Source organism: Prionailurus bengalensis, chromosome E2, assembly GCF_016509475.1.
Source record: "Prionailurus bengalensis isolate Pbe53 chromosome E2, Fcat_Pben_1.1_paternal_pri, whole genome shotgun sequence".
Classification (NCBI taxonomy): Eukaryota; Metazoa; Chordata; class Mammalia; order Carnivora; family Felidae; genus Prionailurus; species Prionailurus bengalensis.
The window spans coordinates 59,514,278-59,529,025 of NC_057352.1; the positions used below are offsets into that span (position 1 = coordinate 59,514,278).

The 14,748-nt window shown below is 56.3% G+C and overlaps 1 protein-coding gene across 1 annotated transcript; it reads left to right on the forward strand.

Moving 5' to 3' along the window:
* The first annotated feature begins 10,012 nt into the window (after positions 1 to 10,012).
* On the forward strand, positions 10,013 to 14,094 carry FOXC2 (forkhead box C2). The gene has a single exon (XM_043599829.1). It carries the CDS (start codon positions 11,647 to 11,649, stop codon positions 13,189 to 13,191), a length of 1,545 nt encoding a protein of 514 aa, XP_043455764.1. The 5' UTR covers positions 10,013 to 11,646; the 3' UTR covers positions 13,192 to 14,094.
* The last annotated feature ends 654 nt before the right edge of the window (positions 14,095 to 14,748 follow it).

The following is a 14,748-nucleotide window of genomic DNA, read 5'->3' on the forward strand; positions in this document are numbered from 1 at the left end:
CAGCCTGCCTTTGCTCGGCACATAGGGTGTGTCAGTCTAAGGGCCAGGAACTGGCTGCGGAGACGGCCAAGTCCGAACCCTCTCTGGGCTCCACCCCAGCGGGACCGAAGGAGGGTCAGTTGGCGGGGAATTCAGGCTTTAGGAAGATGACCCTTCCCAAAAGGAGGCCGTCCCAAACCAAGTCGCCAGTAGCCACCTCCCGAGTGATTGCACAACCTTAGCAGTGCGCCTCCTGCATCATAAGCTCCAAAGAAGGGGCGGCTACTTTCCAGAAGTCTATACCCAATACTTGCTAAGATCCTGGCAACTGGCAGCACACTTGCAAAATAGGCAAAGCGTTTCAGCGTCCACCTCCAGATGCGGGAAATGAGGTTCTGGGTGTTCCAGAGACTTCCTCAAGCTCCTACAGAACGGATCCTATGCCCTTTGCCGTCATCAGAGAGAACATAATTGATGACAGTAGCAAACGCTGCTCCAAATGTGCCAGGCTCCAGGCTGAGGGCTTCCGAAGTCACACCTGAATGCAGTCCTCACAGCAGCGGTGGGCAGCAGGGGGCATCCACAGGGGAGGAAACAGACTGGAGATTTTAAGGAGCCTGGCCCAGAGTCGGAGCCGGGAAGAGGCAGCACGTGACGTGACCCCAGTGTGCTTAACTACAAACCTTGCGGCTCCTGGCCACACCTCTGCCTTCCTAGGGGGTATTCGTGGCGTTAATACACAAAGACATCAGCAGCCCTTCGTGCTGCGTGGGGGTGGCCGTGTCTCTTACCGGCTCTCAAAAGGTTATAAAGTACCGAAGGTTATAAAATAGAATCTCTCAGGGAGAGTGGTGTCTTTTCCCACTTTCAGGAAAACACCATGGATCTGTGGAGAACATTTTATGCAAATTGACCCGGCCCCAGCAGCAGAAATGTGTGCAAGACTCACTGTGCTGAGAGCAGCGACCAGGGTGCTAAGCCACAGCCCAAGTCCCTCAGAAGGGAGGCCTGGAGCATCCCCCAGGCAGTAGCAAGCCACGGGGAACAAACTCCCTCCCTGGAAATTTCAGAAAGCAGGTGGCACTCCTCAGGCCATTCCCCTTGGCTCCTTTGTTCCATGTTTCAAATTAGAAGCGCCCCCCAAAGCCCAGGCACTTGAACGAACAGGCAGTTGTGAAAGAGACACCCCTTAGAAGAAACTGGCTGGCTTTCCTGTGGAAAGGTATTCTAGAATTTTGAACCAAAGCTTCAGAATCAATCATATAGGTACACTTGCTCCTGGGTCCCTTGACAGTTTTTAAAAATAGACCTAATAGAGCCATTTTGGGTTCACGGCACAATTGAGCCAAAGGTACAGAGAGCGTCCCATACACTCCCCACCTCCCTCCACAGCCCCCCCCCCCCCGCCAGCATCAACATCCCACGTCACAGCAGTGCCTTCATCACCATCACCTGTGACTCATCGTTATCACCATGGACCGAATGTCTGTGCCACCCTCCCCCCCCCCCCCATATGTTGAAGCCCGATGTCCCATGTGATGGCTTTCGTGGGCGGAGCCTTTGGGAGGTGACAGGTCATGAAGGCAGAGCCTCCTTGGTGGGAACAGGGCCCTTATATGGGGGACTCCAGAGAGCTCCCTCCCCCCTTCCGCCGTGGGAGGACACAGAAAGAAGACGGGCATCCGTGGACCGGGAAGCGGGCTCTCACCAGACACCCATCTGCTGTGACCCTTGATCTTGGACTTGCCCGCCTCGAGACCTGTGAGAAACAAAGGCTTGTTTAAGCTGCCCAGCCTGTGTGATTTTGCCATAGCATCCCGACTGAAGGCACACTCAGAGTCCACAGTTGACGTTAGGGGGTGTTCTTGCTGGTGGACATTCCATGGGTGTGGACAAACGTATACACGTGGACCCGTCCATTGTGGTATCGTACAGAATGGTCTCACTGCCCCCATCCCGCCAAATCCCCTGCGGCACCTGTTCGTTCCCCCTCCCTCTCGTCCGTGGTGGCCCCTGACATTTTACTGTCTCCATAGCTGTGCCTTTTCCAGAATGTCATAGAGTTGGAATCCTGTAGACGGTAGCCTTTCCAGGTTGCCTGATGTCACTCAGTAATACGCACTTAAGGTTCCTTCATATCGTTTCAGGGCTGGGCAGCTCTTTTCTTTGTAGTGCTGAACATCATTCCATCATCTGCACAGACCACAGTTTATTCACCCCTCAGCTACCGGAGGATTCCTGGGCTGCTCCCAGGGTGTGCGTGGGTTCATGTAAGGGTTTTATAGCTTGTCACAGCTTTTCCTCACGTGTTCCCTCGACCCCTTCGAACCGGCCAGAAGGAACACACAGTGAAAAAGGCAAGAGCATGGAGAGCTTGGCCATGGGTCTCCGAGCTGTGCGACTTAGGGCGATTCACTCACCTCTCTGGGCGTCTGTTCCCTTTTCTGCAAAATGTGGGGGGAGGGATTCCTCCACTGGAATGGGTGAGAGGTCAGAGCGGCCGGGGACGCGGGCAGTCCGAGCACACCCAGCCCGCAGCAGGCACGCTGTCGTCGTCGTCCCATAACCATCCTGCTAGACAGACAAGGGAAGCTGTCGAGAGATGAGATCCAGTGATTCACTGAGGTGCCGGGGCGCTGACAGCCAGCCCTCTCCCCGTGTGCGCCTCTGAAACGCCAACGCCTCCAGCCTAAGCTTTGCGGGTCCGGACTTCAGATATTAGATGCCACATTCTGCTTTCTGCTTGCTGCCCGACCTCCCCCCTGCACCGTATGCACATACACACGCAACTCCTAAAGTGCCGAAAACAAACACAAGCAAGCAGAGATCGTTCTAATAACAACAAAGCCTGGCTCCCGGGGAGCTAGCAGATTCCCTTCCCCCTCCTGGCATCCCTCGGTTATCTGGCTCTGCTCCTGAGTTATGCGCCCTCTCCCATCCTGGGATCCGCTGAGGCTGTCCGTCAGCGTCTGGCATTTCAAGGCAGGTTCTACCAAGGCAAGGCGAGGACGCCCGAAGTGTCACAGCGATGCCTTGCCCCCACTGCCCCGGTCAAGGGTGAGCCACACGATTCAGACTGCACCCGGCTCCTGTCTCCAAATTCTGTCCTCCTCCCGGTGTCTGCGGCCACCACCTCCTCCTGCCTCCTCCCTCCCTCCTCTTCCTCTCCTGCCCTCCTCCTCCCTTTTCCTCTCCACCTCCTCCTGCCTCCTCCCTCCTCTTCCTCCCCCTCCCTCCCCCTCCTTCCTCCTTCCCATCTTTCCCTCCTTCCTGTCCTCCTCTCTCCTCTACCTCCGCCTTCCTCTCCCACTCCTCCCTCCCCCACTTACCCTCTGTCTTGCCCTCCATGCACCTGCATTCCCCCCTGCATAGCTTCCAGCTGTGACCTCATGAACACACTTCTCAACCAGCCTTCCAGGCCTTGTGGGGTCACCAGCTTGCACACTCAACCCCCTCTCTCAGCCAGACTTCCTCTCAGTCAACTCGCCTTGGTTCTTCTCCTCCTTCCTGCTTTTGTGGGTGTCTCTCCCATACCAGAAATGCCCTCCCGCACCCCAAATTGGCCCAGTGGCTAGCAGGTGGGAAGGGTGGGGCGCTCGAAGAGACTCCTCTATCAGAGCGGGGATGGGCCAACACTGCAAAGGTCCCTGGCAAGGAGCAGCGGACTCAAGAGGCATCACTTCAAGGCGCAGGGGGGACCGGCACTGGGTCTAAAGCTGGAGATGCGGAGGGTGGGCGGAGTCGTGCCCGCTCAGAGCTCTGCCGGTGTCGGGCGAACCCAGATGCTGACGCGAAATATACACGCGGCTGCAGTGACGCCCCAGGGACAACCGGGCGCCGTTTGGGTCACGGTTTGAACAGCCCCCTTGCACACGGGAACCAGCCGGCGTCTTCCAAGTAAACTTACTACCATCTTTCAACACAGAGCAGGGAGGCAGAAGATCACAGCCACCCTCACCGAGGAGGAAGCCTGTTTTCTGGAGACAGTGGGTGGCTGAGCCCAAGAAGGGGCTCGCGGTCTCTGTGACTGGGGAGCCGGATGGCAAGAGGCTGCTGTTTAGCCGTGTGGTGCATGACCCGCACGCCTTTAAAAAAGCAGTATAATTTCTATCATACGTGGAGCTCCAGAAATCCTGCCACCTTCTCCTTGAACCGTGAACGTTGATGGCACGTGGTTATTCGGCAGCTGCACCTACTGCCTCGTGGACGTAGGATCGTTTAATAGGCTAAGAACTGAAAAGGTCTGCGTGTGTTTTTGCCAAAACAGAAGTTTCAGCCTGTGAGCCCTTTTCCAGGACAGCCGTGGAGCATTTGACAATGCTTCCCGTTTGCGAGGCAGCCTCTGCCTAGAATAAGTGCCGGTAACTGTTGGGACTGAGTCCTGGGTTTCCACCCCTAACTGGGGGACGAGGCCTGTGGTCATGGCAGGAGAGACGGGGTGTTTCTGAAGCCCGAGGTGACATCTACCTGTTGAGCTTACAATCCCGGAGCGTGGATTCTGTGCCAGACACAGCAGTGAGGTGTGGGGTGCAGTGGGTGCACGAGGCAGACCAGGTCTCCCCCTGCTTGTATCCTGGCAGGGGGGGAATCCTGTCAGAGGATCCTGTCGGGTAGGGGGAAGCGAATCAGGATGGGGGTGGGGTGAAGGACGGGAGAAAGCAGATGGGAGGAGGTCTCGGAGAAGGAGGCAAGGCAGCAAGGAACTGAGGACAGGGGACACTGGCAAAAGGGACGGCACGTGCAAAGGCCCTGTGGAGGGTCCAGGTTGGGCTGGCGTTGGGAGTCCCCCGTGTGGACACTCATGTGCAAAGGCCGGGGTCCAGCAGGGGAATGTTCTTTGCTTTCATGGGATTCCTAAAGGGTGAAAAGCACCCAGGGCCAGCCACGCTCAGACTCCTTTGGGGGCACAAGTCTGCACCCCGGACTCCATTCAGTCCTTTAGAGGACCCCTGGGGCCTCCCTCGGTTACTGCCACCGTGAGACCCCGCCGTCACTTTGAGGCTCTGCTCAACGCTGCCCTGCACGGTGACCCCAGTCTGGCTTATTCCCTGGGGCTCACCCCACAGGTGAGGACCAGTCACTGCCTCCCTCTTTCTCTCCCTGCCCTTGTCCACACAATCAAGCCCTGTCTGCACCTCCCAGAGAATAGTCCGCTTTTCACAGGCTCCGATAATGAGTCATTTACCCCACAGGGTTAATGGCAGTGTTTCCCGCTGGTGATATAAAAAGGTAAAATTTCAGGGACATTGAGTCACGTGTGTTCAGAAGTCGTGCCTTCGTGCATACACCATTCACCATGCATATATAGTTATAAAATTATGTACCTATTTGTTTCCATTTAGACTATTTTTATATGTATATAGAAGTTCCTAGTTTAACTTTTTAAGTCTCTATTGACTTCCAAGGTCCTGACCCTAATTCCAGAGTGACGGGCTGAGAGATTGAGTCCTATCACTTGGCGGTTACAAGACCTGAGTCGATTACTTAAGGCCTCTAGACTGCGCTCACCTCCCGTGCAAAGCAGTGATATTAATAGTGCCCACCCCAAAAGAGGATTAAAGGAGCAGTCAGGGACCGATCGTCCAGCACATAGTACGCACACGTTAAATTTTCTCCTATACAGCAGGCAGGAAAATCTTGAAAAAGTCCTACATTCATTCAACAAACATTCTTATGCACCAGTTACGTGCCAAGGTGTCACGCCAGGCACTGGGACTGCAGAGAGGAATTAGGCGGCCACCAAGGGCCTAGAGAGGTAGGACACGAGTGGCACACGTAAGGCTGCCCAACCAGCGTGGGCTCCGCCCACCCGCCGGGGCACCGGGCTGACCGAGCCTCCGGTTCTCTGGGGGCGCTCGGGCCATGTGACCAGCTCTGGCCAATGAGCTGTGGAGGAAAGGGATCCATGGCTCTTGAAGGCTGGACCGCTTCATTCCCAGGGCAGGATCTCCCTGTCTTGCCCCTGGCGAGGTGGTAAGAGACAGCTCTTGAAAACTCAGGCTCCTGAGTGACCGGAGGAGCAGAGCTCCTGCCAACCTGGGACTGGCCCAACAGGAAGTCACTGAGACTTGGGATGGCCTCTCACTGGGGCTACACCAGCCTCACGTGACTGATGCACCCACTAGGCAAATCAGTCACACAGCAATCTGGCTAAGGGCAACCACGCAGAACTTACAGAGAAGCATGTAATGAATTCTTTTGCGAAGAAACGTATGTATGCCTTTAAAATTTTTTTAATGCTTATATATGTTTGAGAGAGAGAGGGAGAGGGAGAGAGAGGGAGAGATGGAATCTGAAGCCTGCAGGGCCCAGGCTCCGAGCTGTCAGCACAGAGCTGGGGGTGGGGCTCGAACCCATGGACCATGAGATCATGAGCTGAGCCAAAGTTGGACGCTTAACCCACTGAGCCACCCAGGCGCCCCATATGCATATCTTTAACATCCTGTTTGGAAAACATCTATAGGACTCTACTGGATTTCTTGCATCTTTGTATGAATTGTGGCAATTAATTGTGGCTTGAATTATAAGGCAGAAAAGCTCCTTAGAGAATCAGCTTTTTTTTTTTTATATATATAACAACCACAGGTAATGTGATTGAGCCCATGGCTGTTGACGATTATTTTTCAGAAACGTCCAGAACGCAAGGAGAAGGGACACCAGGGCCAAGTTGGTCCCCACATTGGGTCTTGCGACTCCTTCCATGGAAAGGTGTTTGCTTTGTGGCACTTTCCTTCTTAACTTTTCAGAGTGACAGGCGTGTTTTTTCCCCATTTTTTGTTTTCATTTTGAACAATGTCAAGCTTACGGGAAAGGTGCAAGACCAGTGCCCAGTGAATCCCCACGCACCATAGGTTAGAGATTTTACCTCACTTGCCATTTGAGATGGGTCTCCCTTTCTCCCTCCCCGCCCCCCCCCCCCCGCAGTTCACTGTGGTACAAGCTGCAGCAAGGATGACACGAACCCTAAACCCTTTGACGTGTCCCTTCCAGAAACGAGGACGTGTCCTTGCTTGGCCACATGCGGTGATGACACTCGAGAATTTTAACCCCGATACGAGATTCTTCTCGAACGTGCACTCCAGATTCACATTTCCCCAGGGGCTCTCGAAACTTCCTCCATTCACGATCAAGCACGGCCTGTGGTTCTCTGGCTTCTTTTGTCTTCCCACCAGGGATCGCCCTCCCCCCTGTTACTTCGCACTGTCCACGACGCCACGTGGACTTCAACTCCCGAGAAAGTCCTCACTCTGCGCAATGGGCTCCGAGAGGTTTCATCATGGACACACCTGCTGTCCCGGAAAACAGATAATTGCTAGGAGCCGGACGATGATGGATTTTTAAGCAGCACCACGGATTCTGCTCATGCCAAGGGTTCATCAGGTCCCAGGTAGATTTGGGAAGCCTGGGACCGCTCTTATCCCGGGTCCCTTGCCTTAAAACCTAAGGCGTCTCCTGAGCCCAAGGGGAGACTTTGAAAGGACCCTGGGACACATGTCTTGAAAACAGAGAAGGCCCAATCTCCTTTCGCTTGTGGCCTCTTTGAATTCTCTGTTGGGCCTCAAAGGCAGAAGCTGCAGACATGTTTAGGACTCTCCCTCTGGTTAAAGCCGATGCCGCCCGCACAGCGTCCGGGACAAACGTTTTTCCGATGAGTCCCCTGAGATCCGCACCACGCCTTGGGCAGGAGGACAGCTGCCATGGGGAGACACAGTTTGTCCAACAGCCCCGGGGCGGGGGTGGGGTGGGGGGCAACACGTAAACTTCTAGCCACCCGAGAGGCACAGACTTTCATTTGCTCAAAATCTCAGCGAATCTCTTGCTCCTGAGAAGTTTCAGAGACATTTTCTGTTTTCCCCGCAGATCGTGTTCTTGACACATTGCAAAGCTATGGGAAACGTTTTCCTTTTTCTTTTTAGTTTTTAATGTTTATTTATTATTGACAGAGAGGGACAGAGCATGAGCATGGGAGGGGCCGGGAGACACAGAATCCGAGGCAGGCTCCAGGCTCTGAGCTGTCAGCACGGAGCCGGACCTGGGGCTCGAACTCACAAACCGAGAGATCACGACCTGAGCCGAAGCCCGACGCTTAAGCGACTGAGCCACCCAGGCGCCCCTGTTTTGCTTCTTCTTAATCCACCCGCGGTGGGGCCCGCAGTTTATTTTCAGCGTCTCTCTGACTCCACAGGTGTTTGAAGGCTTCTACTCCCGCGCTGCAATGCTCACGTGCATCCAGACGGTGGCAGCACCTCCATTGCGACCAGAACGCCCGGGTTTCCTTCTTCTTTTCCAGAGTAGTTCCCCGGTTGGCCTTCAGATGGCGCCAACACCACAGGCCCGCGGCGGCCGCCGCGTCCAGGAGCCCAATGCGCCCGGGCGGGGAGGCTACGCGGTCGGCTGGGGGGACCGAGGTGGGGGGAGTGGGGCATGACCCGACTATCGCCCGTCTTCATCGTCGCTCATCGTTCTGGAACCACACACGGCCCTCTGCGGGCCCGATTCCGCTCTGGGCTCCGTGACCACTACATGAGCAGGGGAAGCCATCAGCCGTGAGTTAGGAGCCCCCGATCCAAAATACGCTGGCAGGTTAAAGCAAAGATCGGAAACATGGTTTTCGCAAAGTCCAGGTGTGTGGAAGGTGTTGTTATGATAACCTGTGCAAACATCTCGCCCGGAGTCCTACTGAGCGGAGAAGAAACCTAATTCCAGGGGCAAAGGAAAATGTCTCTCTCACCTTTTCTGTCTGGATTGTAAGGATTTCTTTCCTCCCCACCCCGCTTTTTTTGGGGGGGGGGAGGGGGTGGGGGGGCAATAATAATTTTGGCCACTCAAGCAGGGGCTTTCCAGATGACATTATTTTAAACCTGGATACGCTTATAAATACAAACTCAGACAGAAACTACCATTTTTGAATCTATTTTCCATGGTCCACAGTTATTTTGGGTTTAGCTCTGTGCTGTGATAAAGCTTTTTTTTTTTTTTTTTAAGGCACCTCATAAAAGCAGAGGGAATAATATTTCTCCAGGAAGCCTACAGACCGAGGAGTGTTTCTCGGTCAATAGTTTGCATTTCCGGTAAAATTGTGAGAAATCGAGGTGCCTGGCAGGCCATCCGGGAGGAAGATGTATATATACACACACATATATTTATTTTATAAAATGGAGCTGAACATATTAAAAAATAATAAAGTCAAATCGTTCACCTGTGAGCTGAGGACTGGGAAACTTTATTTTACTTCGTTGCAAAAAAAAAAAAAATTAAGTGAGAGAAAGACTCGGGGCACCCATAAAAACTATAGTGTTTCAGAAGTAGAACTATTCAAGAGACTAGGAACCTGGTTTGTGCTTTGCCTCTGATTGTGAATTCATCAGGAGAGCATACCATTCATAGATGACGCACACAAACACTTTTCTTTTGTTCCTTTATTGAAAATGAATGGCACGTCTCCACTGCCTTCTCTCGCCTCCCCAAAGCTGAGCGCCCTCGGATTATCTCACACCCCTTTCCCGGGAATCAGGCAAGCGCCTGACGGAACAGGGGTAGGGTGGGGGCCCAAACCACGCCAAGTTGTATCTTTGTTCTTCCCTACCCAACCGAGGGACGACCTCCAGAAGAATTCTGACCAGCCTTCAGCCCTTCTTATGAGCGTCCTTCCCCCTCCAGGGGAAGCGGGTAAGTGTGATCCGATCGCCCGAGGTGTTGGGGGAATAAATATTCAGTCCACAGAAGAACTGACTTTCCGGGGTACCCAGAGGAAAGGGGAAAGCTTTGAAGGGCGCCGACCTCGGGTCGCTCCAGGTCAGTATCTCGACCGTATCAGCTCTGGAGGTGTCCCAGCCGTTTGAGATGGCTTACCCCGTCCTCCCACGGAGCCCTGGTGCCCCAATCACCTTATCAAACGCCGGCCAAACAAAAAGGACCGGCGCAGAGTAAGTCAGCCTGGAGAGTCCCCAAGAGGCTTTGGCGGGAGCGGGAGGTGGGCACTGCGCCCCGGGGCTGGCGATCCAGCGGACGGGGCTGGGGGCAGCTTCCTCGCCCCGAGCGCGCCCTGCCCCGCGCCGCGGACGCGCGTCTTGGGGCGCAGCCCCCGCGGGAAGCAGGCTCGGGTTTCCCCTCGCGGGCTCTGCCTGGGCCGGGCGGCTGGCTGCATTGTTCCCGGCTTCGGGGAGCGCGGGAGCCGGCTTGTCCAAGGGAATTTATCTCTGGGAAAAGGGAGAGGCACTGCGCAGCTGGACGTGGGGGCCGCAAGCGTCGACGCGGCTGGGGGATGCGGGAAATTAGCGGAACGAGGCCGCTCTGTTTCCCCGAACCCCACAAAACTGCTCACGGGGCCGCCGACGATTTGCCGAACCCGCGGCGCGCTTAGAGGATTACATTCTCAAGGTATTTGCCCCTTCCCCACCCGGACACTCCCCTGCAAGCCGGCGCGGCCTGCTTCCTCCGTGGAGGCGAGGGGCATTCATTCAGTTTCCAGAATTTGCCTCTAAAAGCTTTGCAGGTCATCTTGACGGCCCAAACCTGCAAACTCTCTGTCGATTATTAATTATTTGCTTCAATGATGACAACATCCAGGGGCGGGGGGGGGGGGGGCTTGCATTCCAATCCAGCACGCTCGCTTAGAATCCATTGCACCTGGGCCCCCCTAATTAGGAAATCTAATTACTCGCCTCATCACTCATTAATAAGAAAAACAGTCCCGGGGTCTTTGCTACTTACAAGGTCTTGGGGGAGATATTGGACTACATTAATCGATTGGATTTTATATTTCAGATGAACTTTATCTGCAAAGGAGCATGGGTGTCTTTCCTCCCACCACCCCCCTCCCCGGGGGCATGCTGGCCCATTAACCAAAATGTGATAATGAAATAAATTTTAATAAGATATCACTCTTTTTAAAAAATCTTTTCAAGTTGAGCCTGAACTGCAGAAAAGTCTGGTCCAGCGCAGCTGGGTCTTAGAGCCGACGGATTCCGGCGCTCCTCGCCCTGATTGGTGCCGACTCCCCACAGCTGCCGGGCTATTGGCGCAAAGTCCCCGGAGGGGGCGTGGCCGGACGAAAGTAAAAACTTGCTTTCAGCAAGAAGACTTTTGAAACTTTTCCCAATCCCTAAAAGGGACTTTGCCTCTTTTTCCGGGCTCGGCGGGACAGCCACTCTGGGCCCCGGCTCGCTGACCCTCGGGGCTGCCTCTTTGCTGGGGGGCTAGGAGAGCCGCCTTCCCCCCGTTGGCGCGGACACAGGGGCCGTCCTCGGTCCGCTGCGCGCGTGGCGCCTCCACTGCGTCCCCGCCGCCCGCCCCGGTTGCCACCCTCCGGTCCCGAGAGCCAGCGAGCGAGCGAGCGAGTGAGCGAGCGAGCAGGGGCCGGCGCTGCGCTCGCCGGGGCGCGCCCTCCAGGATGCCGATCCGCCCGGTCCGCTGACAACCGAGCGCCCCTTCTCCGCGCGCGGGCGGGCGCCCAGCGCCGGCGCCTCCCCCGCCTCGCCCCCGAGGCTTCCCGGCGCCCGGGGCTCTCCCCTTCCCACCCCCACCCCCACCCCCCCGCGCCCCCGCCCCGCCACCCCCGCCGGCTCCCTTCCTCTCGCCCTCTCGCTCCCTCGCTCTCTCTCGCTTTCGCAGGGCCTTCCCCGCGGTCCGTGCGCGCAGGCGGCGGCGAGCCGTCTCGGACGCAGCATGCAGGCGCGCTACTCCGTGTCCGACCCCAACGCCTTGGGAGTGGTGCCCTACTTGAGCGAGCAAAATTACTACCGGGCGGCGGGCAGCTACGGCGGCATGGCCAGCCCCATGGGCGTCTACTCCGGCCACCCGGAGCAGTACGGCGCGGGCATGGGCCGCTCCTACGCGCCCTACCACCACCACCAGCCCGCGGCGCCCAAGGACCTCGTCAAGCCGCCCTACAGCTACATCGCGCTCATCACCATGGCCATCCAGAACGCGCCCGAGAAGAAGATCACCCTGAACGGCATCTACCAGTTCATCATGGACCGCTTCCCCTTCTACCGCGAGAACAAGCAGGGCTGGCAGAACAGCATCCGCCACAACCTGTCGCTCAACGAGTGCTTCGTCAAGGTGCCCCGCGACGACAAGAAGCCGGGCAAGGGCAGCTACTGGACGCTGGACCCGGACTCCTACAACATGTTCGAGAACGGCAGCTTCCTGCGGCGCCGCCGGCGCTTCAAGAAAAAGGACGTGCCCAAGGACAAGGAGGAGCGGGCCCACCTCAAGGAGCCGCCCCCGGCCGCGGCCAAGGGCGCCCCGGCCGGGCCCCCTCTAGCGGACGCCCCCAAGGACGTCGAGAAGAAGCTGGTGATCAAGACCGAGGCGGCGTCGCCGGCGCTGCCGGCCATCACCAAGGTGGAGACGCTGAGCCCCGAGAGCGCGCTGCAGGGCAGTCCGCGCAGCGCGGCCTCCACGCCCGCCGGCTCCCCCGACGGCTCGCTGCCCGAGCACCACGCCGGCGCGCCCAACGGGCTGCCCGGCTTCAGCGTGGAGAACATCATGACGCTGCGAACGTCGCCGCCGGGCGGCGAGCTGAGCCCCGCGTCCGGGCGCGCGGGCCTGGTGGTGCCGCCGCTGGCGCTGTCGTACGCGGCCGCGCCGCCCGCCGCCTACGGCCAGCCGTGCGCGCAGGGCCTGGAGGCCGGGGGCGCGGGGGGCTACCAGTGCAGCATGCGCGCCATGAGCCTGTACACCGGGGCCGAGCGGCCCGCGCACATGTGCGTCCCGCCCGCGCTGGACGAGGCCCTCTCGGACCACCCGGGCGGCCCCACGTCGCCCCTGAGCGCCCTCAACCTCGCCGCAGGCCAGGAGGGCGCGCTCGCCGCCGCCGCCGCCGCGGGCCACCACCACCAGCATCACGGCCACCACCACCCGCAGGCGCCGCCGCCCCCGCAGGCGCCCCAGCCCCAGCCGGCGCCCCAGCCCGGGGGCGCGGCCGCCGCCGCCGCCGCCGCCGCCGCCGCCGCGGCCCAGGCGGCCTCCTGGTATCTCAACCACAGCGGGGACCTGAACCACCTCCCGGGCCACACGTTCGCGGCCCAGCAGCAGACTTTCCCCAACGTCCGGGAGATGTTCAACTCCCACCGGCTGGGGGTGGAGAACGCGGCCCTCGGGGAACCGCAGGTCGGCACCAACGCGAGCTGTCAGCTGCCCTACAGATCCACGCCGGCTCTCTACCGCCACGCCGCCCCCTATTCCTACGACTGCACGAAATACTGACCGGCCTGGCCCGCTCCGGCTTCGCCTCCCACACCCGGGCCTCTCGGGCAGTCCAGGCTGCAGAGGCGCAGAAAGAACCAAAAAATATGCCCACCAGCTTTTTTTTTTTCTCAGACTCAGGAGCAGAGAGAGCTCGCGCCCGGCCTCAGTCCTCTGTGAAGCTTCAGGTAACTTTAATTCGCTGCCCCGTTTCCGAGGTCCTAAAAGAACCCCCCCCCCCACAAGGGACGCGGCCCGGCGAAATGAATATTGAGTTTTAAGCCCCTCTCCCCTCCTTCCAGGATGGTTGTGCTGAATGATGCAGCTGGGGTTTAAAAAAAAATTAAGTTACGGACCAAATCCCAGAGCGACCTGGTAATGACTCTCTCTGTAGAGACCCCCATAGGTCTACGGGGGGGGGGGGGTCTCTATAGATTACGTCTGTGCTGTGTGTAATTTTAAATTTCTCTAACCGTGCTGTACAAATGTGTGCATTTGTAATCAGGCTATTTTGTTGTTGTTGTTCAGAGCCATTAATATAATATTTAAAGTTGAGTTCACTGGATAAGTTTTCATCTTGCCCAACCATTTCTAACTCCCAAAAGGAAAATTTAAGAAACCTACGTGGGTTTTTTTTTTTTTTTTACCGCCCTGTACACTTACGAGGCATAATTCTTTTCCCGGTGGTAGGTCTTTTACAAAACAAGGAAATAATTTATTTTGTTGTTGTTGTTGTTGGCGGATAAAGAAGTCAAGTATCTGATACTTTTTATTTACAGAGTGTGATGGTTTTGTATAGTAGATTCCTCCCTGAGCATTCCTAAAAGAAAAAAAAAACTTTAAAAATTTAACTTCACCTGTGTTTGTCTTATGTGGTGTTAATTGTTGTACTTACCTTAAAATAAACCCATGTTGTTTTTCTGCCCCAAGTCCGGACAGTGTGTTTGTGTTCTCGCAGCTTTTAAAAACAAGGTGTGTTTGCAAATCCACCTGTTTTGATCATATTTGTTACGCAGGTGGGTGAACGCATAGAGGTATACAGATGCTCGCAGGGGACTGGGGACGCTCCCCTGTTGTCTTGTTAGTGACTAGTGACAGAAAGGACTTTCCATGAACTCAGATCCCACCCTGGCCTAGGCAGTTGAGAAACGTCCCGGTTGGACGTGGATGCCTGAAGGACTGGGCGCCTTCACGTTATTCGCTGTAAACGTTTTGCTAAATGCAAAAAAAAAAAAAAAAAAAAAAAAAAAAAAGCCAATTGTCAACACAAATAGTACCACCATTCCATCTCAAACCCAGCGATCCCCAGCTGCAGAAGCAAAAGACAGGGAAGACCCAAGGTTTTCATTAGTTAACTACGAACCTGGGGGAGCCCTGCTTTCCCTCCGATTCCTAAAATGCGGACTTCCTTCCCCATCGTAATGGCTTTCCAGAAAAGAACGTGCAGTGGGCCGGAGAAGGTCCAAAGGGGATTGATTCTGGTGGTGGTTAGCTCAGAGGTGGATTTCAGACCCCTTTACGTCTTGATATGGTCTCTTAATCTTCACCCTACTGCAGTGAAAAACTGTAGAGGCTCTT

Bases quoted from the DNA above. Each gene is read 5' to 3' on its own strand.
- FOXC2 (XM_043599829.1), top strand. From the start codon at position 11,647: ATGCAGGCGCGCTACTCCGTGTCCGACCCCAACGCCTTGGGAGTGGTG.